Source organism: Pristiophorus japonicus, chromosome 5 (genome assembly GCF_044704955.1).
Source record: "Pristiophorus japonicus isolate sPriJap1 chromosome 5, sPriJap1.hap1, whole genome shotgun sequence".
NCBI lineage: Eukaryota > Metazoa > Chordata > Chondrichthyes > Pristiophoridae > Pristiophorus > Pristiophorus japonicus.
The window spans coordinates 161479851-161503210 of NC_091981.1; the positions used below are offsets into that span (position 1 = coordinate 161479851).

Consider the following 23360-nt stretch of genomic DNA (forward strand, 5'->3'; position numbering starts at 1 on the left):
CTGATAGTCTGCATCCCAAAGTACTTAAGGAAGTGGCCCTAGAAATAGTGGATGCATTGGTGATCATTTTCCAACAGTCTATTGACTCTGGATCAGTTCCTATGGAATGGAGGATAGCTAATGTAACACCACTTTTAAAAAAGGAGGGAGAGAGAAAACGGGTAATTATAGACCGGTTAGTCTGACATCAGTAGTGGGGAAAATGTTGGAATCATTCATTAAGGATGAAATAGCAGTGCATTTGGAATGCAGTGACAGGATCGGTCCAAGTCAGCATGGATTTATGAAAGGGAAATCATGCTTGACGAATCTTCTGGAATTTTTTGAGGCAAGGTCCCATAAACAGCATTGAAATTAGTAACCAGATAATCTGTTTTTGGCTGAGGGATAAATATTGGCCAGGTAACCAGGAGAACTTCCCTGCTCTTCTGTGGATAGTGCTCTGGCAACAGGAGGTCCTCAGGAGGGCAAATGAGCCCTTAATTTAACTGCTTATGAAAGACAGCATCTGGCAGTGCAGCAGTCCCTCCGTAATACTGGACTAAATTATTCAGGGATTGTGGATGCATTGGCTGTAATTTACCAAAATTCCCTGGATTCTGGGGAGGTCCTTTGCAGATTGGATGCAGAGAGGATGTTTCCACTGGTGGGGGAGACTAGAACTGGAGGGCATGATCTTAGAATAAGGGACTGCCCATTTAGAACTGAGATGAAGATAAATTTCTTCTGAGGGTTGTGAATCTATGGAATTCACTGCCTCAGAGAGCTGTGGAGGCAGGGACATTAAACAGAAATAGACAGTTTCTTAAATGATAAGGGGAGCAGGGGTTATGGGGAGCAGGCAGAGAAGTGGAGCTGAGTCCATGATCATATCAGCCATGATCTTATTGAATGGCAGAGCAAGCTCGAGGGGCCGTATAGCCTACTCCTGCTCCTATTTCTTATGTTCTTCTGTTCTAGACAACAGCAGTAAAATTGCCGCGTTACTCAGGCTATTTGTATATTTGGTTTCTATTCAAATTACTTTTCAGCAGATTCAACATCTTGGGGCTCACTATTGACCAGAAACTTAACTGGACCAGTCACAAATACTGCAGCTCCAAGTGCAGGTCAGAGGCTGGCTATTCTAAGGCAGGTGACTCACTTCCTGACTCCCTAAACCCTTTCCACCACTGACAAGTTACAAGTCAGGAGTACGATGGAATACAACAGATCCAACAACATTCAAGAAGCTCAACACCATCCAGGACAAAGCAGTCCCCTTGATTGGCATCCCATCCACCACCAGTGCACCATGGCTGCAGTATGTGCCATCAACAAGATGCACTGCAGCAACTTGCCAAGGCTTCTTCAACAGTATCTCTAAAATCTGCAACTTCTCCCATCGAGAAGGACAAGGGCAGCAGGTGCATGGGAATACCACCATTGCAAGTTCCCTCCAAGTCACACACCATCCTGATTTGATATATTGCCATTCCTTCATCGGCCCTGGGTCAAAATCCTGGTACTCCTTATCCAACAGCATTGGGAGTACCTTCACCACACGCACTACAACAGTTCAAGATGGCGGCTCACCACCACTTCTCCAGAGCAACTAGGGCCAGTATATTAATATATTAATGAAAACTGCAACCATAATCAATTGTTCAATGGCATAATAGTATAATTGAACCAATCTGATTCTTTACATACTTTTTTTCAAGAGTATAAATTGCTCAACATGCATTAATTGTCACAAAACTTTGTTTCTCTAATGCATGTCTCAGAGTGGTGTGGGAGGAAAGGATTTTGATTGATGGGGCATTTGCACCAGTACTGAGGAAAGAGGGAGCTGTTCCATGGAAAGGGCACCACTTAAACCCAAACCAGTATCCTGGCAAATCAAATAACTAGGGCTGTAGATAGAAACATAGAAACTTCGTGCAGGAGTAGGCCATTTGGCCCTTCGAGCCTGCACCACCATTCAATATGATCATAGCTGATCATGCAACTTCAGTACCCCATTCCTGCTTTCTCTCCATTCCACTTGATCCCTTTAGCCGTAAGGGCCACATCTAACTCCCTTTTGAACATATCTAATGGACTGGCCTCAACAACTTTCGGTGGTAGAGAATTCTACAGGTTCACAATTCTCTAAGTTTCTCCTCATCTCGGTCCTAAATGGCTTACCCCTTATCCTTAGACTGTGACCCTTGGTTCTGGACTTCCCCAACATAGGGCATTAAACTTAAAAAAAAAAAAGGGGGGGTGGGGTGGGAGGGGTCCTGTGTAGAGAAATTTAGAAATCTAAAGAGAAAAGTCAAGGCAATGGAGCAGTGTAGTATTTGAGTAAAGATAAGCAGAGTATGACAAGGAAGCAACAGAGAGTTTAACGGTAATAACGCATCAGCGAATAAGGGGAACGCAGGGAACAATGGTAGAGTTCAAATTAAAAGCGCTTTATCTGAATTCACAAAGCATTCATAAGGGAGTAAGGGTTATGGGGAGCGGGTAGGGAAGTGGAGCTGAGCCCAAGATCAGATCTTATTAAATGGCAGAGCAGGCTCGAGGGGCCAAATGGCCCACTTCTGCTCCTATTTCTTATGTTCTTATAACAAGGGATCTACAGGAAATGAAACCAGCCTAAAAATGGCTAACTAAAGAAATAAAGGACAGTATCCGATTAAAAACAAGGGCATACAAAGTGGCCAAAACTAGTGGGAGGACAGAAGATTGGGAAGCTTTTAAAAGCCAGCAAAAAATGACTTTAAAAAAATGATTAAGAAAGGGAAGATAGACTATGAAAGTAAACTAGCACAAAATATAAAAACAGATAGCAAGAGTTTCTATAGGTATATAAAAAGAAAGAGTGGCTAAAGTAAATGTTGGTCCCTCAGAGGACAAGACCAGGGAATTCGTAATGGGGAACTCTGAACAAATATTTTGTATCAGTCTTTACGGTAGAGGACACCAACAACATTCCAACAGTAGATAGTCAAGGGCTATAGGGGGGAGGGGGGGGGAGAAACTTAACACAATCACAATCACTAAGGAGGCGGTGCTCAGTAAGATAATGGGACTAAAGACAGATAAATCACCATGACCTGATGGCTTGCATCCTAGGGTTTTAAGAGAAGTAGCGGCAGGGATTGTGAATGCATTGGTTGTAATTTACCAAAATTCCCTGGATTCTGGGGAGGTCCAAGCAGATTGGAAAACTGCAAATGTAACACCCCTATTCAAAAAAGGAGGCAGACAAAAAGCAGGAAACTATAGACCAGTTAGCCTAACATCTGTGGTTGGGAAAATGTTGGAGTCCATTATTAAAGAAACAGTAACAGGACATTTGGAGAAGCAAGATTTGGTCAGGCAAAGTCGGCATGGATTTATGAAGGGGGAGTCATGTTTGACCAATTTGCTGGAATTCTTGGAGGATGTAACGAACAGGGTGGATAAAGGGGAACCAGTGGATGTGATGTATTTGGACTTCCAGAAGGCATTTGACAAGGTGCCACACAAAAGGTTATTGCACAAGATAAACGTTCACAGGGTTTATATTAGCATGGATAGAAGACTGGCTGACAAACAGAAGAGTCGGGATAAATGGTTCATTCTCTGGTTGGCAATCAGTAACGAGTGGAGTGCCACAGTGATCAGTGCTGGGATTCCAACTATTTACAATCTAGATCAACAACTTGGAAGAGGGGACTGAGTGTAACGTAGCCAAGTTTGCTGACGATACAAAGGTGGAAATAAGGGTAATGTGTGAGGACAAAGATGCTGCAGGAGGACATAGACAGGCTGAGTGAGTGGGCAAGAATTTGGCAGATGGAGTATAATGTTGGAAAATGTGAGGTCAGGCACTTTGGCAGAAAAAAATCAAAGAGCAAGTTATTATTTAAACGGAGAAAGATTGCAAAGTGCTGCAGTACTGCAGGACCTGGGGATACTTGTGCATGAAACACAAAAGGATAGTATGCAGGTACAGCAAGGCCAATGGAATCTTGGCCTTTATTGCAAAGGGGATGGAGTATAAAAGCAGGAAAGTCTTGTTACAGCTGTATAGGGTATTGATGAGGCCACACCTGGAATCAAATGCAGTGCAATTTTGGTTTCCATATTTACGAAAGGATATACTCGCTATGGAGGCAGTTCAAAGAAGGTTCACTAGGTTGATCCTGGGGATGAGTGGGTTGACTTATGAGGAAAGGTCGAGTAGGTTGGTCCTCTACTCATTGGAATTCGGAAGAATGAGAGGTGATCTTATAGAAACGTATAAGATTATGAGGGGGCTTGACAAGGTGGATGCAGAGAGGAGGTTTCCATTGGTGGGGGAGACTGGAACTAGAGGGCTTGATCTTAGAATATGGGGCCGCCCATTTAGAACTGAGATGAGGAGAAATTTCATCTCTCAGAGGGTTGTGAATCTGTGGAATTTGCTGCCTCAGAGAGCTGTGGAGGCTGGGACATTAAATAAATTTAAGACAGAAATTTAAACAATAAAGAGATTATGGGGAGTGGGCAGGGAAGTGGAGCCAAGTCCATGATCAGATCAGCCATGATCTTATTTGAATGGCGGAGCAGGCTCGAGTGGCCTTATGGCCTACTCCTGCTCCTTTTTCTTGTGTTCTTAAGTTCTAATAAACAAAACAGGAGAGGAGTGTAGGGAAAACTAAGGGAGGACATAGATGGCCAGGGAATACATAGAGCTATAGAACAGGAGTGTAAAAAGATAGTTAAAAATAAAGTGAGAGAACCTGCTATTAAAAATATGTTAAACTGTCTGCACACGGTGTTCATAAGAAAACAGGGGAACTGGAGGCAATAATACGTTGTGAGGAACCACATATAGGGCCTAAGTTTCGGCCTCAGTTGCTCCTGATTTTTTGGAGCAACTGGTGTAGAACGGAGTATCTTAGAAATTCAAATTCTCGGCATTTAGTTTGCTCCAGTTCTAGTCAGTTAGAACAGTTTCACTTTGGAACAGAATTTTTTTTCAAAAGGGGGCATGTCCAGCCACTTACGCCTGTTTTCAAAGTTTCGGCAGGGAAAACTTACTCCAAACTAACTTAGAATGGAGTAAGTGAAGATTTTTGTACGCTGGAAAAAACCTTGTCTACACTTTAGAAAATCAGGCGTGGGTTACAAATCAGGCGTAGGGAATGGGAGGAGGGGGATTTAAAGGGAAGTTTACAAACATTAAACACTTCAGTTTTACAAATAAAGAGCCATCATCAATAATAAATGATAAAAAACAATAAATCAACCAATAAATCAATCCAAAAAAAATTAATAAATAATTTTTAAAAAATCAATAAATAAAACATTTTCTACTTACCGACTGCAGCACCGGGAGCCCTCCAACAGCGTGCTGGGATGCCCCCCCCCCCCCCAGTGTGTCTCTGTCAGTGTCTCTATCTCTCTGTCTGTCTATGTGTGTCTCTATCTCTCTGTCTGTCTGTGTGTGTCTCTCACTCTCTGTCTGTCAGTGTCTGTGTTTGACAGCGAGGGGGAGGAGGGGTGGAGTGGAGGGGTGAGAAAGGTGAGAGGTAGCAGGGGTGAGGAGAGGTAGGAGGAGGGGGAGGAGAGGTAGGAGGAGGGGGAGGAGAGGTAGGAGGAGGGGGAGGGGAGGGGGAGGAGAGGTAGGAGGAGGGGGAGGAGAGGTAGGAGGAGGGGGAGGAGAGAGGTGGGGGGGAAAGAGAGAAGGGAAGGGAGGGAGGAAGGGAAGGGAGGGAGGGAGGGGAGGGGGGAAGAGAAGGGAAGGGGAGGGAGGGGAAGTGGGGAAGAGAAGGGAGGGAGGGGAAGGGAGGGAGGGGAAGGGAAGGGGGGGGAAAGAGAGAGAGAGAGAGAGAGAGAGAGAGAGAGAGAGAGAGAGCGAGAGAGAGAGAGAGAGAAAGAGAAAGGAGAGGGAGGCTGAACAGGCCCGGCCGGGCCCAAGACTTCGATCTTAGACTTACCGGATTGACAGGTAGGTGGCGTCGGGTCCGGGGAGGTCGGGAGCGCGGATCGGGGCGGGGGGGCGGCGATCGGTCGGGAGCGGGAGAAGCGGAGGTCGGATCGGGGTGGGGAGCGGGAGTCAAGTCGGGTCGGGACGGTACGGAGGAAGCAGGAGCTGGGCGTGGGAGGTGCAGCCTTATGCACGCAGCCCCAGTGAGGCCATTCGGCCAGGTCTAGGGGCTGCATGCTTCGGGCCCCTCCCACACAGTTTTGGGCACCTGGAGCTACTGAACATGCGTGCCCACTGTAGCGCGCATGTGCAGAGGTCCCGGCACTGTTTTCAGCGCAGGGACCTGGCTCCGCCCCCTACAGCTCATGCTGCGCTGCGCCGAGCAGCAAACGACCTGCAGGGAGCCGGAGAATCTGGAAGTTTTTTTTAGGCGCACTTTGTGGCGCGAAAAACGGGTGTCCAGGTCGGGGCTGCGCCATTCTAGGCGCGGCCTGAAACTTGGGCCCATAGTACGGATTACTGAGACATGGCTACAGAAAAATCAGGACTTAGAATTAAACATTGCAGGGTACAACATATTTAGGAGAGGCAAAAGGAGGTGTAATAGCTGTACTTGGAGATAGTAATGGCAGTAGAAAAAAAGTGATCCAGTGATCAGTAAGACAGAAATAGAATCCATGTGGATAAAGGTAAAAGATAATAAAGGATCAATTACACTAACAGGGATAGCCTACAGACTACCTAATAGTGGAAAGGAGGTGGAGGAAGAAATATGCAAATTAAGGGAATGAGTAAAAAAAAATAATCATGGAGGATTTCAACTACCCTGAAATTAATTGGCCAGAAGAGGTAAGTAAAAGGGATAAGGGAATGGAGCTCCTACAGTGTGTACAGGACTCCTTTCTAACCCATTATGCAAGAAGCCTGACAAGGGAGGATTCACTACTGGATCTAGTAATGGGGAATGAACCAGAGCAGATAAGTGAAGTAAAAGTAGGGGAACATCTAGGCAAGTGACCATAATATAATATGCTTTAAGATCATAATTAAGGAGGACACAAGTATGACGAAGACCAGGATAATAGATTGGAGAAAAGTCGATTTTGAGGGGCTGAGAATAGAACTTGGAAAAATAAAAGACAATATTCGGTAACAATGATATAGAATAGCAATGGGAAACATTTAAAACGGTGTTCGAGTCCAGGAAAAATATATTCCGCTAAAAAAAAAGATGCTAAACACTAATGAGATACCATGGATGAATAAAGACATAAGGGAAAAATTGAGGATAAGGAAAGAGGCATACACTAAGTACATGGACAGCAGGGAAGAGCAAGACAAAGGAGAATACGAAGAGATTAGGAGAAGTCAAAAATAAATTAGGAAGGAAAAGAGGAACATAAAAACAAAAAAGTGTAAAATATTTCACAGGCACATAAATTAAAGAGAGTGTTGGGATGGAAATAGGACCACTAAGGAGCGGTCAGGATAAAATCACAGGCAATAATGAAATAGCAGAAATATTAAGTAATTACTTTGCTTTAGTATTTACTAGGGAAACAAGTCAGATGGACATGACATCAGATGATGAGATTAGAAAGGATATTTAAAATAATGGGGAGAAATAAACCAATCAAATTCAGGATAAAACCCCTGGAATCTAGGAAAGAGACAGCAGAGTCACTATTACACATATATAAATCATTAGAAAAAGGTGTAGTGCCAGAGGACTGGCAAATAGCTTATGTAATACCTATATTTAAGAAGGGAGATAGAACATGTCCAGAGAACTATAGACCAGTCAGTTTAACATCAGTGGTCGGAAAAATGGAATCCCCACTAAAGAAAAACAAATCTAGAAACCAAACATATAATGAATAGTGAATATGGATTCCAAAAGGGACTCTTGCTTGAACCAACCTCATTTAATTATTTGAAGAGGAAAGAGTAGACAAGGGTAATACAGTAGATATACTTTATCTAGATTTCCAAAAGGCCTTCGATAAGGTACCATGTAACAGACAAATGAATAGGGTCAGAGAATGTGGAGCAAGGGGACAAATAGCAGAATTGCGGATGACACTAAATTTGGGGGGAGGGGGCAGAATAGTCAATACTGAGGAGGACGGCAACAAATTACAAGACGACATTAATAAATTTGCAGAATGGGCATCTAATTGGCAAATTAATTCCAACCCATAAATGTGAGGCATTACATTTTGGTAAGAAAAATAAGGCAGTCACATATTACTTAGAAAATAGGAATCTAAATGGGGTAGAAGAGCAAAGGAATCTTAAGAGTTCAAATACACAAATCACTAAAAGTAGCGACACATGTTAATAAGGCCATAAGAAAAGCAAACCAAGCACTACGGTTTATTTCTAGAGGGAGAGAATCGAAAAGTAGAGAAGATACGCCACGTTAATAAGGCCATAAGAAAAGCAAACCAAGCACTACGGTTTATTTCTAGAGGGACAGAATCGAAAAGTAGAGAAGATACGCTAAACTTATATCGAACCTAGGTTAGCCCACATTTCGAATACCATGTACAATTCTGGTCGCCATATTATAAAAATGACATCGAGGCACTGCTGAAGGTATAAAATAGATTTACAAGGACAATACCAGAAATGTGAGGTTGTACTTATCAGGAAAGTTTAACAGGTTGGGTCTCTTTTCTCTTGAAGAGAAGGCTGAGGGGTGACCAAATAGAGGTCTTTAAAGTTATGAATGGTTTTGATAAGAGTAGACAGAGAGAGTGTTTCCACTTGTGGGGAAGAGCAAAATGAGAGGCCATCAATATAAGATAGTCACCAAGAAATCAAATAAGGAATTCAGAAGAAACTTCTTTACCCAGAGTGGTGAGAATGCGGAACTTGCTACCACATGGAGTGGTTAAAGCGAATACTATAGATGGATTTAAGGGAAAGCTAGATAAGCATACGAGGGAGAAGGGAATAGAGGGTTATATTGATAGTTAGACAAGGAAAGTGGAGCATAAACGCCAGCATGGACTGGTTGGGCCAAATGGCCTGTTTCTGTGCCATATAGCCTATGTAATCCTATCTAATCTATATGGGAAAATTTCTTTGCACAAAATTAGAACTATGATTTTGATACAGTTTTACACAAGAATTGGTTCAATATGCAGGGATTATTAGAAAACATTGAATTGTTTTTCGATTGCTCTTACGTTAACTCTTACAGTTGATCTTAAATATTATAAAAATCCGTATCTGGTCATCAGTTTACAATTTGTCATGCTAAAAGCAAATGGGCTAATTGCTAAGCATCGCTGCATACAGGAAAATTCGCTTTAAATTTTCAGACTTTATCATTTCTAACAGAGACAAACAATACATTAGAAAGCAGGTACAACAGATACAATTCCCCAGTTTGTTAAGTACATGTTGTTGTGGTAGTTACTACATTACTTCTTGTGATAAGGGTCATCTTCAATATTGAACTGATTAGGTTTTGTGGCTTCTTGCATCAGTTCGTATAGCTGTCCAATCTGTTCTCCACTAAAGCCGTTTAGTTTATTTGTTGTCAGCAGGACTCCATAGTGGACCTTCTGTGTTGGATGCATCACACTCTCCATAGTCTGTGCCTGTAGCACATCTGCATATACCTGAGCAAAAACAAAATAGAGGTCTTTAGGTTAAAACTGAAGAGAGCTCATTAGGCACAATAGCAAATATATTTTATCAAACAGACTGAGATTAAAGACAGCACACAAACCAACAGTTGCACTAATGCATTAGGAACTGTTTGGCCATCAAGAAATTAACATAGCTTCCTCTGAGTATTTATTAACTTTTAGGAGGGACATCTACTGTAAAGAGTACAGTATTCAGAATCTTGAATTTGTTTGGAGATTAGCAGCAAGTACAGTTCACACACCTGCTCTCCGCTTAAATTGTATTTTCAATGTCTTATTTTTAACCATCATTCCTAGAATAGAGCATTAACTGTTAACACATTAGTCTAGCTATACAAGCCTTTATTATATTTTCCATTAAAGGAGTATGCATTCAGATGTGTGACATAGCATAATTTTTTGGCAGAAGAGACCATTCATTCCACCTGACTGGAATATTTAACCTTCACATTAATCACTGACACATCAGGCAGAAGACAGTTAAGATTAACTCTTAACTTATTCTGAATGTGAATCCTTGTACGACATGGTGGCACTGCAATAATTCAAGATCAACTAAAACGCTTTTGCCTTATGAGATACTTCCATTATGAAAATGTAATTAACAGTCAGGCAGAATATTAGAAATGTGTTATTTTAAGAACATAAGAATTAGGAGCAGAAGTGAGCCAGACAGCTCCACAAGCCTGCTCCGTCATTCCATGAGATCATGGCTGATCTTTGACTTCAACTCCACTTTTCCCATCCAATCCCCATATCCCTTGATTCCCTTAAGAGTCCAAAAATCTATCAATCTCAGCCTTGAATATACTCAAAGACTGAGCATCCAGAGACCTCTGGGGTAGAGAATTCCAAAGATTCATCACCTTCTGAGTGAAGAAATTTCTCATCAGTCCTAAATGGCCATCCTGTTATCCTGAGACTATACCTCCTAACTCTAGACTTTCTAGCCTCCATGGGGAACAGCCTCTCAGTATTGACCCTGTAAAGCCCTCAGAATTTTATGGGTTTCAATAAGATCTCCTCTCATTCTTCTAAACTCCAGAGAGTATAGGCCTATTCTAATCAATCTCTCATAATAGGGCAACCCTCTCATTGCAGGAATCAATCTAGTGAATCTTCGTTGCACTCCCTCCAAGGCAAGTATATCCTTCCTTAGGCATTGAGACCAAAACTGTACACAGTACTTCAGGAGTGGTCTCACCAAAGCCCTGTACAATTGCAGCAATGGCTTCCTTACTCTTGTACTCCAACCCCCTTGCAATAAAGGCCAACATGCCATTTGTCTTGCTAATTGCTTGCTGTACCTGCATGTAAACTTTGTGTTTCCTGTACAAGGACACCTAAATCTCTCTGAACACCATTTAATAGTTTCTCTATTAAAAAATATTTTGTTTTCCTATTCTTACTGTCAGTGAATAACCTCACATTTCTCCACCTGCCACCTTTTTGCTCACTCACTTAACCTATCTGTATCCCTTTGCAGACTCTGTCCTCTTCACAGCTTACTTTCCCACGTAGCTTTGAATCATCAGAAAACTGGGATGCATTACACTCGGTCCCTTTAAGTCATTAATATAGACTGTAAATAGCTGAGGCCCCAACACTGATCCTTGCGACACCCCACTAGTAACCGCCTGCCAATCTGAAAATGACCCGTTTATTCCTACTGTTTGTTTTCTGTCCTTTAATCGATTCTCTATCCTTGCTAATATATTACCCCCAACCCATGAGCCCTTATCCTGTGCAATAATCTTTCATGTGGCACCTTCCCAAATGCCTTTTGAAAATCCAAATATACATCATCTACTAGTTTCCCTTTATCTGCCCTGCTAGTCACATCCTCAAAAAACTCTTAATAAAAGACTTGGATTTATATAGCGTCTTTCACGACCACCAACTGTCTCGAAGCGCTTCACAGCCAATGAAGTACTTTTGGAGTGTAGTCACGGTTGTAATGTGGGAAATGCGGCAACCAATTTGCTCACAAGCAAGCTCCCACAAACAGCAATGTGATAACCAGATAATCTGTTTTTTTGTTATGTTGATTGAAGATAAATATTGACCAGGACACCGGGGATAACTCCCCTGCTCTTCTTCGAAATAGTGCCATGGGATCTTTTACATCCACTTGAGAGCAGACGGGGCCTCAGCTTAACGTCTCATCCGAAAGACAGCACCCCTCCGACAGTGCAGTGCTCCCTCAGTGCTGCATTGGTGTGTCAGCCTAGATTTTGTTGTGTTCAAGTCCCTAGAGTAGGACTTGAATCCACAACCTTCTGACCCAGAGGCGAGAGTGCTACCCAATGAGCCACAGCTGACAATAATAGATTTGTCAAACACTATTTCCCTTCCTTTTCATAAAGCCATGTCGATTGCCTAATCATATGATTTAAGTGCCCTGTTACCACTTCTTTAATAATTCCAGCATTTTCCTGACGAATGATGTGAGACTAACTGGCCTGCAGTTCCCGGTGATCACTCTCCCTCCTTTCTTGAATATTATTAGTTGTCATTTCGGACTGAATTTTAGGCTTTTCTGTTTTCGGGGCAAAAACGGAGGCAGGGCGGGAAAGTTACTGGCCGGAATAGTTTACGCTTTAGTATGTAAGTTTGGGCATCTGGGCCCTGCGTTAAGGAATGCAGCACTAAAGGAGGTGTTGTAGACTTTTCGTGGCACAAGGGTGGGAAACTTGTGAATTAAAGTGCCGGGCTGTGTGCGCTCTGAGATAGGCCTTTGGGAGGAGGGGGAGGAAAGAGAGGGGGAAGAAACCTTTTGAAAAAAAACACTTGCACACCCGGCGCAGCTCTTCCTGGCGGGGCTGCTCAGCGCTGCCACAAAACCCAACCGGGGTATTGTGACGAGGCACACAAGACTTCATTGCCGCCTTTCACACCGCTCAGGGTCGAAACCCGATCCATAGAGGATTGGAAAATCCAGCCCATAATCTTTCCTCTGCTCTGGGATATACACTTGCACATTCAAGAGGCAGGGTAGCCATACTATCAGGCATCTACCAATTTGTGGCTAACCCTACTGCTCCAACATTCAGTGTTGTGGATTTACGCTGTTACAGATAACTGGTAGGATAAGAATTAGCTAGAAAAAAAACTGTTGTACTATACACAAATTCTTCAAATACAAGCTGCCTCAATAGTTTGTAAATAAAAGCCTCAATACTTACAGGGTGGGGTGTGGATTGGGCAGCAGTTTTGCGGTCAGAAAACCAGAAGAACGGGTTTCCTTTAGGCCCTGCGAATTTAACAGCAGGACCTCAATACCATTTTTGAAATAAGTTTGAAGGGCTGGCTAGCTGTTGGGCAGGTAGGCCTGTGTCACCAGACTGCAGCGGGAAGCATAAAGGGAGGGAAAGATAGGCTGGGGAGGGGGGCTCGTGAGATGGCGGGAGGAGAGAAGATCGTGGCTGTAGAGGACATCGGATCACTGGGGGGGGGCGGCGATTAACAGGTTTGTTTGGTGTGCTGCCGAGTGTGGGGGGCGGAGAGCACTCCTGCTCCTCCTGGCCCACAAGTCATGCTGGAAATGCTCTTGCCTCTTCCATGTAGCAGTCCTCACATCTTTTTAGCCCCTGGCTTTCCTGAGGCCCAAGCGGCCAGCGTAAAAAAAAATGGAGGTATGCGGCCTCATTTAATTTAAATATTTAAATGAGGGGCCCCATCTTGGAGTGCATTGGTTGTCCACCCCGCCCTGTCTCCGTTAAAACCAGAAGTAGGTAGGTTCGCGGCGGATTGGGCTTGGGTTTGAAATTTTTATAATTTTTACTTCCCACCTGACCCAAATGCATCCTTTTTAGGTGTTAAAATCCCCCCCCCCCCGCCCAAGTCTCCATCCCCGAGCCATACAAGGGTCTAAACAATGACTTCACTTCAAAAGTGCTTCTTGTCTGTAAAACACTTTGGGACATCCAGAGGTCATGAAAGGCACTATAAAAATGCAAGTCTTTGTTTGCAGATTTGACTCCTGCTCTATGCTAAATTACCACCTACAATTTCTATACCCTGACCTTTACTGAAACACACATGAATGGACAAGATCATGTTTGGCTGTGATGTCCATGCAATTGAATAATCTGCTCAATGTGTGTTAAATCACACATGACTGAAAGCCACTTGGGTGTGGTACCATAATCCAGCATGAGTGGTGAAGGTGAAGAATGGAGAGAAATTCGAAGAGAATAAGGAAGAGAGAGAAAAACTCACTAGTCAATGTATTAGTAGGTCGAGGGCAGACATTTTAAGATCATCAAAAAGGAGGAAGGGAGAGCTTAGTTGAATTTTTCTTAAATAGAGCAGGCGGTTAGGATGTGGAATGCTCCACCAAAAATCCATAATAGCTTTTAAAAAGGAAATGGATACATATTTGTAAAAGAAAAAAGTTAAAAGGTTATAGGCAGGAAAATGGGACTAAGTGGATAGCTCTTTCAGAGTAGGTTGAGGCATGAATGGATCAGATTGCCTTCTTCAGTCCTGTAATATAAATTTCTATGAATAAAAAATGTTTTAAAAATTCAAATAGTTACAGTATAAGCTTCGATTGACTGCAGGTATCGGCAAAACTGGAGAGAAGCAGGCTGGGAATATGTTTGTATTTTTAAAGCTTCAAAAGAATACAATGATCAGGATACTTAGTGATTGAGAGGAAGAACGATGAAATTAGACAGCCTGCTTATAACTCAATCTGTTGCTAGATTATAGAACTCAGCCTGAAAGGAAGAAGGGTCAATGATGGAACAGGAGACTAAAAAAAAAGTTACTCGGTTGCTGAGCTTCATCCAATGCCAAAACAAAATGCTGTGGATGCTGGAAACCTGAAATAAAAACAGAAAATGCTGGAAATACTCAGCAGACCAGGCAGCAGCTGTGGAGACAGAAACAAAGTTAACGTTTCACGATCTTTCATCACTTCTGCCTGGTCGTATGGAGATCCAGAGATCTATGCTGTTTAAAACACTGGGACATAAATCAAATACTGTCCATGACCTTGAATGAGCAGCAGAGCTGGGGGTGCACAGGTATCCATTGGAATCTGAAGCACGTAACTATTACTGACAGGCACCTTGAGCACTGAAGGTAAAGAAGTGGTACCATTTGCAAATGGAGCTGCATTCTTTACATTTTGTAAAGTCTGTAAAGTCAGTGGATACTAGTCAGCCTCCAACATTAGGGATATAGCTCCTTACTGCAATAGTATGACTGAAATAAAAGCCACATGTTTTATCGAAATTTAGGTTGGAAGGGAAAGTTTTTAAGTGCTGCTTATGAAATCGAATATTAATTTTGTGTGTCTCAAACCACCGAGAGAGGAAATAAAAGAGTTCACTTGTTTTACATCTTACAAGTCAGCAAACAGCAATGTTAGGAGAATGTCATTACAATGTCAAATCGATAACAGTGGATCAAACAGTCAGTGAATGGCTTTCAGGCATGACATCAGATTGATTTACAGCCAAGCATTCACAACATGCTGCTAGTTATCAGACTCTCCTAATTCAGAAACATAATACATCATCCAGCATCATTAAAATTCCAGATTTTACAGTTCTCAATTTAGATTCTAGAATTGCACTGGGTTATCTATGGTGCTGTCCATGTCTGGCAAGATTTAATCTACAGATGGATTTAAAAAAAAGATTGAGCATTTAATGTCACTTGTGCCTGCCTGCATACAAAAATATCGGATACAGTTCAAACAGTTAAAGCATTTCTTAATTTTAAAAGGTAGTACCATGTAGTCCGGCTGGGTCCCCACTGCCAATATGTAATTGCATATTGATTTGTGGGTTAGAGGAGAGACACAGTAGACACTTTGTGACTGGCAATGAAAGCAGTCGTAATTAGTCAAGAAGTTTCAAAGACCAAAGACCAATCAAAAAGCTATACTATGCAAGCTAATTTTAGGTGAGCACTCCAGCTAATAATACCCAGGCCCCAAAGTTTCCAGGGCTGGAGAGCATATGCATGTCGGAGTTACATCCAGCAGTGGAGCCATCAGGAACGCCAAGGAGCCATGTTGCGGGGGGCAGGGGGGGCGCGTTTGTGTAAGGACTGTAAGCATCAAATCCCCAAGGATCTGGACATTGCGTTTTAATCCCCAAGGATTTGCGTTTTAATATTTTTCTCAACGCAGAAAAAGCTGGAAGCTGTTTGTGGGAGGGGCCCAGGTGCTGCTCCACGCTGGACTTAGAATGTTGGGCAGGGGTTCTGGAAAGACAATGGCCAAGCTAAGGCAATTCATCGCAGGTGATGAGCAAATGGACTGTGTTTTGTTAAGCAATGTGAACTCATCAAGTGAATTGATCACTGATCGACCCATTACCAGGATGAGATACCAGAACAATAGAAAGCCATTAAGCCCAGACTGCTCAGAAGCAAAACCCATCACTGGAAAAACAGAAACCTCGAAACAAAGAGAAAACTTCATTGAGCTAAAAGCAGAAGACACACCCACAGGAAGCTCTTGAAACAAACTTTATTCAGCCTGAAAAGGCAAATGAACTTGGGATATAAAAAAGGCCATGTGGGTCACAGCTCTCTCTCTTGCCTCGCTGTTTTGCCTGTACAAGAATCCAACCGTCCACATGGGACGGAGAGAAGAAACCAGAAGAGACACCTTTTCATCGGAAGAAGCAGCGAGTAAGCCAGTGAATCAGTGTGCATCATCTCTGCACATCTGTTAAGATCACAGCCACGGTGTGATGGGGTATCGTGCATTCTCCCAACCAAATTCTTAGGGGTTTACAGGGGAGGTGTTTTAGACGTGGGTACTTCACGTTAGGGGCCTGCTTAGATAGGTCAGACTGTGTATTGTATTGCATGTGTTTGTTTTACACACCCGGGTGTGTGTGGTTTTACTGGGTGCAGGTGTGTGTTTTAACTTTAATAAAAGCATTGCCAGTACTCGGACCAAGGTACCCGTTCCCTGACTCATTCATCTGTTCAGTACAGTAATAATTCCCACGTTAGAACTATTGTAAAGTGGGGGTGCTTCGAAAACACCCAAGAGAAACCACTTACAGTTGGGGTTAGGCAAGTTCCTGTGCTTACCTGAAAAGTTCCTCCCTTTACATCCTTGATTCACACCAATGGAATCCTGGCATAATTCCTTTTAAGGCCTTCTAAAGGCACTTAAATCATTAGTGGAGCAGGGTAATCAGTCCCACAAGGGATCAATTACCTCTTCATGACACATTTGCCTCGATTTTAACTCCAGACAGCAGGACTGGTTCGGGTTAAAATATCAGGGATCAAGCAACCTGACCCCATTCCTGTCCGTTTAAATTTTTACAAACACATATCAGGTTATTGACTAGTCTCCAGCAAAAGGCAAGTGGGGACCTCATTAACATTCAAAAGTCTTGGCCCAATGACATAATCAGAGCTGGCACTTAAAAGTTAACAGCAAGTCAGGGGGAGGCCCAACAGCAGATACTGACTGGCCATTGTAAGTGCTTAAGATCAGCTTTTGGTGTTTCTTGTGGGCCAGGAGGAGGAGTGCACCCACAGGTCTCAAAAGGAAGCCTTTCCCCAGCCCCAATCACAATACCCATGTCCTGGCTTCCCTTCCAGAATATGACCTCGATGTCCTGCCCCTCCCCCAGATCACAGCCCCAATGACCTGGCTTGTCCCTACCCCCCCAAAGCCCTGAGGTACTGGCTCCCACACCCCCAGATCCAGTTGGAAAGGCCTGTGACGTCTATTGCACAGATAGAAGGTCTCAATATACCAGTTTCCAAAACCTGCCCTGGGGAAACCTGCCCTGCTCTTCCGGTTCCACATCCAATATTTTGATTAAAAAAGCTTGCTTGTTTGCCTGCGACTCCTTTTTAAGTGCCGCTGGTTAAACCGCATGTAGACCACAATTTCCTGAACACAGCTGGCCTGGTGCCGGCTGCAATTAGGGCAAACTAATTTTGCAAAAGGGGCCTCATCATCCTAGGCAATCTTTAGGAATCGAGGAAGACTTGCTTCCATTCTAAGTGAGTTCTCAGGTGGCCGTACAGTCCAATGTGGGAATTAATTCGCTGTCACAGGTGGGGCAGACAGTGGTTGAAGGAAAGGGTGGGTGGGGAGCCTGGTTTGCCGTATGCTCCTTCCGTTGTCTGCGCTTGATTTCTGCATGCTCTTAGCGACGAGACTAAAGATGTTTGTCCTCCATTTTGGGCGGTCTTGGGCCAGGGATTCCCAGGTGCCGATGGGGAAGTTGCACTTTATCGAGGAGGTTTTGAGGGTGTCCTTGAAATGTTTCCTCTGCCCACCTGGGGCTCGCTTGCCATGTAGGAGATCCGAGTAGAGCACTTGCTTACTCGGGCATACGGACGATGTGGCCCACCCAACGGAGCTGGTCGAGCGTGGTCAGTGCTTCGATGCTGGGAATGTTGGCCTGAGCGAGAACATTGACGTTGGTGCGTCTATCCTCCCAGTGGATTTGCAGGATCTTGCAGAGGCAGCGTTGGTGGTACTTGTCCAGCGCTTTGAGATGTCTGCTCAAACAAGCATTAAGTCCCCTATTGGCATATGCAAAGGAGCTAACTCTTTGTTTCAGGCACGTGCTCTGGATACCTCTTTTTCTGCTTTCACCACATATGACGAGAAAAGCTCATAATGGGATTGCCTAGTTTGGCTATCCATGCAATGGCCCCCCGAGATGCCAAGTGGAAAAATGAGATGCTTCCCACAACAGATCTTAGTGGGCAGGTTGATATGATGCGTTTAGTGGTCTGGGACTCATGGCCACAAACACACTTCGGGTCGTCCCTCATCTTCCACTTGTGGAGCAGGTGGCCGCATCGTCCATACCATGAGTGGATTCAGTTGAGCGCTGTCTGAGAGGAAGGTCGAAGTCAGGAATCTCTGCTGTTGGGTCAGTGATGAGGTGATAGTTCTTTATGTTGCATGTGTCCCACAAGTCCATCCATCTGGATAGTGAATGAATCAAAATGGCCGGTGCGATTTTAAGCGCTTGCATGGTGGGTTTTTCAAGTCTTCGTTTAAAGATCACATGGATGAGTTTCAACAATTGTACATCCCTGTCTGGAGTAAAAATAAAACGAGGAAGGTGGCTCAACCGTGGCTAACAAGGGAAATTAAGCATAGTGTTAAATCCAAGGAAGAGGCATATAAATTGGCCAGAAAAAGCAGCAAACCTGAGGACTGGGAGAAATGTAGAATTCAGCAGAGGAGGACAAAGGGTTTAATAAGGAGGGGGAAAATAGAATATGAGGAAGCTTGCTGGGAACATAAAAACTGACTGCAAAAGCTTCTATAGATATGTGAAGAGTAAAAGATTAGTGAAGACAAACATAGGTCCCTTGCAGTCAGATTTAGGTGAATTTATAATGGGGAACAAAGAAATGGCAGGCCAGTTGAACAAATACTTTGGTTCTGTCTTCATGAAGGAAATCACAAATAACCTTCCGGAAATACTAGGGGACCGAGGGTCTAGAGAGGAGGAACTGAAGGAAAGCCTTATTAGGCAGGAAATTGTGTTAGGGAAATTGATGGGATTGAAGGCCGATAAATCCCCAGGGCCTGATAGTCTGCATCCCCGAGTACTTAAGGAAGTGCTCCTAGAAATAGTGGATGCATTGGTGGTCATTTTCCAGCAATCTATCGACTCTGGATCAGTTCCTATGGACTGGAGGGTAGCTAATATAACACCACTTTTTAAAAAAGGAGAGAAAAACGGGAAATTATAGACAGTTAGCCTGACATCAATTGTGGGGAAAATGTTGGAATCAATTATTAAAGATGAAATAGCAGCACATTTGGAAAGCAGTGACAGGATTGGTCTAAGTCAGCATGGATTTATGAAAGGGAAATTATGCTTGGCAAATCTTCTGGAATTTTTTGAGGCTGTAACTAGTAGAGTGGACAAGGGAGAACCAGTAGATGTGGTGTATTTGGACTTTCAAAAGGCTTTTGACAAGGTCCCACACAAGAGATTGGTATGCAAAATTAAAGCACATGGTATTGGGGGTAATGTACTGACGTGGATAGAGATCTGGCTGGCAGGCAGGAAGCAGAGAGTCGGGATAAATGGGTCCTTTTCAGAATGGCAGGCATTGACTAGTGGGGTGCCATAGGCCTCAGTGCTGGGACCCCAGCTCTTTACAATATACATCAATGATTTAGATGAAGGAATTGAGTATAATATCTCCAAGTTTGCAGATGACACTAAGCTGGGGGGGGGGGGGGTGTGAGCTGACTGGAGGATGCTGAGAGGCTGCAGGGTGACTTGGACAGGTTAGGTGAGATGGCAGATGCAGTATAACGTGGATAAATGTGAGGTTATCCACTTTGGTGGCAAAAACACGAAGGCAATATATTATCTGAATGGCGGCAGATTAGGAAAAGGGGAGGTGCAACGAGACCTGGGTGTCATGGTACATCAGTCATTGAAAGTTGGCATGCAGGTGCAGATGGCAGTGAAGGTGGCAAATGGTATGTTGGCCTTCATAGATAGGGGATTTGAGTATAGGAGCAGGGAGGTCTTACTGCAGTTGTACAGGGCCTTGGTGAGGCCTCATCTGGAATATTGTGTTCAGTTTTGGTCTCCCAATCTGAGGAAGGACGTTCTTGCTATTGAGGGAGTGCAGCAAAGGTTCACCAGACTGATTCCTGGGATGGCTGGACTGACATATGAGGAGAGACTGGATCGACTGGGTCTGTATTCACTGGAGTTTCGAAGGATGAGAGAGGATCACATAGAAACATATAATATTCTGACGGGACTGGACAGGTTAGATACAGGAAGAATGTTCCCAATGTTGGGGAAGTCCAGAACCAGGGAACACAGTCTAAGGATAAGGGGTAAGCCATTTAGGACTGAGATGAGGAGAAACTTCTTCACTCAGAGTTATTAACCTGTGGAATTCTCTACCGCAGAGTTGTTGATGCCAGTTCATTGGATATATTCAAGGGGGAGTTAGATATGGCCCTTACGGCTAAAGGGATCAAGGGGTATGGCGAGAGAAAGCAGGAAAGGGTTACTGAGGTGAACGGTCAGCCAGGATCTTATTGAATGGTGGTGCAGGCTTGAAGGGCTGAATGGCCTACTCCTGCACCTATTTTCTATATTTCGATGTTTTGTGAATGGGAAGGTCAATGTTGCTCATGATTTTTTTCCATCTCAGAGCACGGTGGTGTCGGTGCGAATGGCAGGCTGGGCAATGTCGGGGCCACTTAGTTGGAGTGGACTTAAGCGTCCCTGACACTTTCCTCGTGGTGGCGATTAGCTGCACGTCCACAATCTTTGTGGTGGCAGCTGCAGGACCATGAGGCAGAGCAGTATTCTGCAGCAGAGTAGTCTAAAGGAACTGTTGCGGTACGAAGTATTCTGGCTGTGCGCTCCCATGATATTCCAGCGAGTTTCAGGACCAGTTTCACCTTGGTTTTTACTTTTTGGCCGGTGTTGGTGAGATGGGGCTGATATGCAAGAGTCCTGTCCAGGGTGACGCCCAGGTATACCACTATGTGGGCAGCGCACTTCTAGCGTGCAATGAGTGCGCCCACCCTGTCCGCCATGTTGAATGTTTAGGTGCCCATTTTGCTTCATCTGATCGCAGCACGATGTTAGTGACAGATATTTACAGTATTTTAGTTAAAGCAGAGTAATAGTTGAATAAAAGTGCAAAAGCATCAATAAAAAACTAAGGTCAGCTTGTCTCAGTGGCAACATCTGAGTCACCACTCCAAACTTGAGCACATAATCTAGGCTGGCACTTCAGTGCAGTACTGGAGCACTGAACTGCACTGTTATCGGTGTCGTCTTTTGGATTGAGACCTGTCTGCCCGTTCAAATGGATATAAAAAAAATGCAATGGTACGATCTGAAGAGCAGGCAAGTTCTCCTGGTGTTCTGGCCCATATTCCTCCCTCAACCATCAAAAAAAGATTAGTCATTTAGCTCAGTTGCTGTTTGTGGAATCTTGTATGCAGATTGACTGCCATGTTTGCTTACTAAATAATAGTAACTACACTTTAAAATTTATGAATTGGTGGTGAAGCTCTTTGGGATGTCAAGGGATATAAATATATATATATATATATATATATATAAAAATATAAATAAAATATTTCTTTCCCGAGGGGAAATAGTCAGCCCTTCTTGTGTAAAGAGCATACTCATTCCCACTATCAGGTTAGTTTCAAAGCGAAAGATCTAGGTGATGTTGTAAATTACAGGATTATCTCCAAACAGCTGCCACTGAGCCGAATGAGGATTGGGATCATAGAAACATAGAAAATAGGTGCAGGTGTAGGCCATTCGAGCCTGCACCACCATTCAATAAGATCATGGCTGATCATTCACCTCAGTACCCCTTTCCCGCTTTCTCTCCATATCCCTTGATCCCTTTAGCCGTAAGGGCCATATCTAACACCCTCTTGTATATATCCAACGAACTGGCATCAACAACTCTCTACGGTAGAGAATTCCACGGGTTAACAACTCTGAGTGAAGAAGTTTCTCCTCACGTCGGTCATAATTGGCTTACCCCTTATACTTAAACTGTGACCCCTGGTTCTGGACTTCCCCAACATCGGGAACATTCTTCCTGCATCTAACCTGTCCAATCCCATCAGAATTTTATATGTTTCGATGAGATCCCCTCTCATTCTTCTAAACGCCAGTGAATATAGGCCCAGTCTCTCCTCATATGTCAGTCCTGCCATCCCGGGAATCAGTCTGGCGAACCTTCGCTGCACTCCCTCAATAGCAAGAATGTCCTTCCTCAGATTAGGAGACCAAAACTGAACACAATATTCCAGGTGTGGCCTCACCAAGGCCCTGCACAACTGCAGTAAGACCTCCTTGCTCCTATACTCAAATCCCCGAGTGATGGAGGCCAACATGCCATTTGCCTTCTTCACCGCCTGCTATACCTGCATGTCAACTTTCAATGATTGATGTACCATAACACCCAGTCTCGTTGGACCTCCCCTTTTCCTAATCTGTTGCCATTCAGATAATATTCTGCCTCCCTGTTTTTGCCACCAAAGTGGATAACCTCACATTTATCCACATTATACTGCATCTGCCATGCATTTGCCCACTCACCTAACCTGTCCAAGTCACCCTGCAGCCCCTTAGCATCCTCCTCACAGCTCACAACGCCACCCAGCTTAGTGTCATCTGCAAACGTGGAGATATTACACAATTCCTTCATCTAAATCATTGCTGTATATTGTAAATAGCTGGGGTCCCAGCGGCACCCCACTAGTCACTGCCTTCCATTCTGAAAAAGATCAGTTTATTCCGACTCTCTGCTTCCTGTCTGCCAACCAGTTCTCTATCCACATCAGTATATTACCCCCAATACCATGTGCTTTAATTTAGCACAACAATCTCTTATGTGGGACCTTGTCAAAAGCCTTTTGAAAGTCCAAATACACCACATCCACTGGTTCTCCCTTGTCCACTCTGCTAGTTACATACTCAAAAAATTCCGGAAGATTTGTCAAGCATGATTTCCCTTTCATAAATCCATGCTGACTTGGACCGATCCTATAACTGCTTTCCAAATGCTCTGCTATTTCACCTTTAATAATTGATTCCAACATTTTCCCCAATACTGATGTCAGGCTAACCAGTCTATAATGCCCCGTTTTCTCTCTCCCTCCTTTTTTAAAAAAGTGGTGTTACATTAGCTACCCTCCAGTCCATAGGAACTGATCCAGAGTCGATAAACTGTTGGAAAATGACCACCAATGCATCCACTATTTCTCGGGGCCACTTCCTTAAGTATTCTGG

The 23360-nt window shown here is 43.7% G+C and overlaps 1 protein-coding gene across 1 annotated transcript in view; it reads right to left on the minus strand.

The window, feature by feature from the left end:
• Window positions 1–9037: 9037 nt before the first annotated feature.
• sdhaf3 (succinate dehydrogenase complex assembly factor 3) overlaps window positions 9038–23360 on the minus strand; it is a 68529-nt gene continuing 54206 nt past the window's right edge. The window contains exon 2 of the mRNA XM_070881053.1: window positions 9038–9558. Within this exon, the coding sequence (XP_070737154.1) occupies window positions 9358–9558 (201 nt within the window). The 3' untranslated portion in view covers window positions 9038–9357. The remainder of the gene's footprint in view (window positions 9559–23360) is intronic.